The sequence below is a fragment of the Morone saxatilis genome, unplaced genomic scaffold (assembly GCF_004916995.1).
Source record: "Morone saxatilis isolate NCDOM2014 unplaced genomic scaffold, NCSU_SB_2.0 Contig3, whole genome shotgun sequence".
Taxonomy (NCBI): domain Eukaryota; kingdom Metazoa; phylum Chordata; class Actinopteri; family Moronidae; genus Morone; species Morone saxatilis.
The window spans coordinates 5,009,276-5,012,424 of NW_023339873.1; the positions used below are offsets into that span (position 1 = coordinate 5,009,276).

Here is a 3,149-nt window from a genome sequence, read left to right on the forward strand (position 1 = left end):
AGCACCACTTTCCTGCAGACTGACCACACCAGTTAGTTTCTCTCTTCTACTCCCCTCCCCCTCTCAGGGTACACAGCCTGTCTCTCCTTACCTCGTACTCCTCCTCCAGTATGACTGACTGCTTCTGGACATTCACTTTGGCCTCCAGTGAAGGATCCAGCTGAGAGAGAGCAGAGAAGAAATGTTACGACGCAACGCTTTCTGGCAGAAAGTCACGCATTCACAGCAACACAGAGAGGATGAAAACAAACCGAAGACAGGAAGAGAAGAAAGGGGAAGAGGTGGAAGGGATCCTTGTTTGAGAGACGACTTTGGTGGGGAGCAACATTCCAATTCACCCTGTTTTACTTTTTTAAATTATGCTGCTTGATTTGGCATCAACATCACCAGGTTTAGTAAAATGAAAAAAATGTGTGTCAGGGGGTTTCGGGAGAGAGTCGAGTCCAATGGAGCTATCTGGGTTTTGCAATTCAAATTGATTTAGCCCAAGAATAGGACTGAAATGAATCCCATTCTGAATCATTACTTTTAATGAGTTCTAATATTTCATAGCAATAACGCTGCAGTTACTCGGGTGACTGATGAGTTTCATAATTCCGTGATTGATTTTTAATTAGACCTACATTACTATAGCAAAAAAATAATATATACAATATTTTGCAGCCTTCAGACCAGGGAATTAATAGCCAAAGTAATTAGTACGATACTTGCTGTGGAGGTGTTATTAGCTTTTCTTCAACCGCCAGTAGCATAAACCTCAACAACAAACTGCGAGAAACAAAACAGAGGTGAGGAAAACTTACAAAACCTGCAAGGGGGAAGACAAAAGGCCTTGACGTTCATCCCTGCCTCCAGGCCAAATTAAATCACTGAAGAGAAAATGCAAATTGGATCATACAGTGACTTAACCCTCTGAAAGTGATTTTAATGATTTAAGTGTGCAAATATCTGCGAGAACAAAATAATGGAATTGGCTGATAACACTTCCAAGTCCGGAAGAGTGGCTTTAATCATGTGCATTTTGACAACTGTTTAGATATTCCATGCATTAAATTACACGTGCACACGCACACTGAGCAGAGTTGAATGTTAACTCCACAGGGTCTGAGAGCAGAGCGGTTCAGTCTGCCGCAGGCCTCGGCAGAAGAGAGCGAGAGTAGTGTGGGGGCAGCTGCACAGGCATGGTGCCAGGGGCGCGATGCCTCCCCTCCACCATCGTCATCCACAGTCTAGTGCTGCCTCACATGGACAGTAATAAGAAAAGATGCCCCTGCCATCTGGCTCGCACCCAGATGACGTGCATCAGCGTTTGTCAGAGTAAAATAGCACAAAACAGCTACTTCCCCTCGCAGCCAGCTCATTGAATTGTAATGGCTTCTAATAAAGGGCCGGTCTTCTGTCATTTTAATGAATTGGGTCTGTCATTTAATGAATTAATAGCGCTTGTTCTCACTTCTTGCACTTGTATTGATGGGTTAGAAAAGCCTCTCAGTGCTGTATGCCTGCAGTGTCTGAAGTGATGGATAGACAAAGTACATAATTCTAAGAAAAGAAAGAAATAATACGTAAGCCTAAATCAAACACCACTGTGAGATTCCAGCAGTCCTCAAAGATGTAGAAACATCTCTACATGTGTGCTATTTTTACACTGCTGGAAGAAATTGTGATGCTCAGATGCAATTATGTGTCCAACCACTGGGAGAAGTCATTGCACGCTGCCTGTGCAGAGGCTGTGTCTCTGAATGGTTGGGAGCTGGTTCTTTCCACTGGTACCGTGTGACGTGTAAATGGGAGAATTTAAACCTAATATGTGTAATGTAAGAGTTTACTACAAACCCTCTTTTTGATCTTCTGGGAATCATACCGAATTTGTGTAAACTCTCGCAGGCCAAAGGAACCTCCAACTACGAGCAACTGAAAACACATTGAAAGTACATATGGTAAGTTAATATTATCATAGATACTGATGTTAGGGCCTGAATAATGTGGACATGACATCACCGTAACACTAGATCTCAGTTAGTGACCTGAGGACTTTTTACAAATAAGTTATAATTTGAGCATTAATTATCTAAGAATATAATCATTTAGCCTAAAATATGCAATAATGGCACCACAAATTACAGTACGGCATCAAAAATGTCCATTAAGTTGAGAAAAAACTTTCAAAAAAAGCAGGGCTGATGACACTGAAGTTAGCATCTGATTCAGCATTTTACACGTATCAAATCTGGACGTGATTAACAAGCAGACTCCAGTAACTGCATTAATAAAAATAAAAGATTTTCAGATTTGTGAAACATTTATTCTGTTGGAGAAAAAACACAAAAGGGCAATTTTTCACATCAGACCAACAACAACTTGTCCTCCTGTTGTTGTGGCAATACTGTATAAAACTCTGACAAATCTAAAAAAAGGCTCTCTTTGATCTAGACCTGGTCTGATGCGGTCTAAATGTAAAAAAGCATTGAAAACGCTCTGCTTTGTGGTTTCACAGGTAGAATAAATATTTAATAAATCTGACACTATGTTTTGAAGAGTCTTAGTCCAAGTATAGTGAATATATGACATTTTCAACTTCAGTGTCATGCAGGCCTGTTGTTTTATGAGAGTACCTGATTAACTGGAAACAGAGTATTAATAAAAATCCTATTACTTTGAAGCTGTTAGATATGCACAGGTTTCCAGAACTGAAAAATCCTGGTGCTGATCCGTTTACAGTGAATGACAGTGTCAATACATGGATAACCCTTACTTCAACCTTTAGCACAGCGGTTCCCAACCGTTTTCCTTAAGGGAACCTTTTTATCAATGAGTAAACTGCCCACCCCTAACTGACTTATTCTACATAATGACATAATATTTGTATGAATATTTCATATTATATTTGATGCATAGCAATTACAGTACAGGACAATTAATAATCTGCAACTAGTGAACGTAAGTGCAGGAAGGTTGTGTGAAACTAGAGATTGTAATGAATCTTTAAGTTGCTCAGATGAGTTCTGATGACATTATGACAGATTCAGTGTTTTGTTAGCTCTTTGGTTGTTTTGACTGCAGTCTTTACTAATGTAGGACCAGGCTCTTTAGCAGAGTGAAGGCTCAGTTAATATAGCTTGTGTTCAGGTCTTCAAAGATTAGATCTT

General features: G+C 40.0%; 1 protein-coding gene across 1 annotated transcript in view; it reads right to left on the minus strand.

Moving 5' to 3' along the window:
• The window catches only part of LOC118336793 (cytochrome c oxidase assembly protein COX16 homolog, mitochondrial), a 3,524-nt gene extending 1,583 nt beyond the window's left edge, over nucleotides 1–1,941 (minus strand). Inside the window, exons 1-2 of the mRNA XM_035673521.1 lie at nucleotides 1,837–1,941; nucleotides 92–160 (exon numbers count right to left, since the gene is read on the minus strand). Coding sequence (XP_035529414.1) covers nucleotides 92–160; nucleotides 1,837–1,926 — 159 coding nt within the window. The 5' untranslated portion in view covers nucleotides 1,927–1,941. The remainder of the gene's footprint in view (nucleotides 1–91; nucleotides 161–1,836) is intronic.
• Between the last annotated feature and the right edge of the window lie 1,208 nt (nucleotides 1,942–3,149).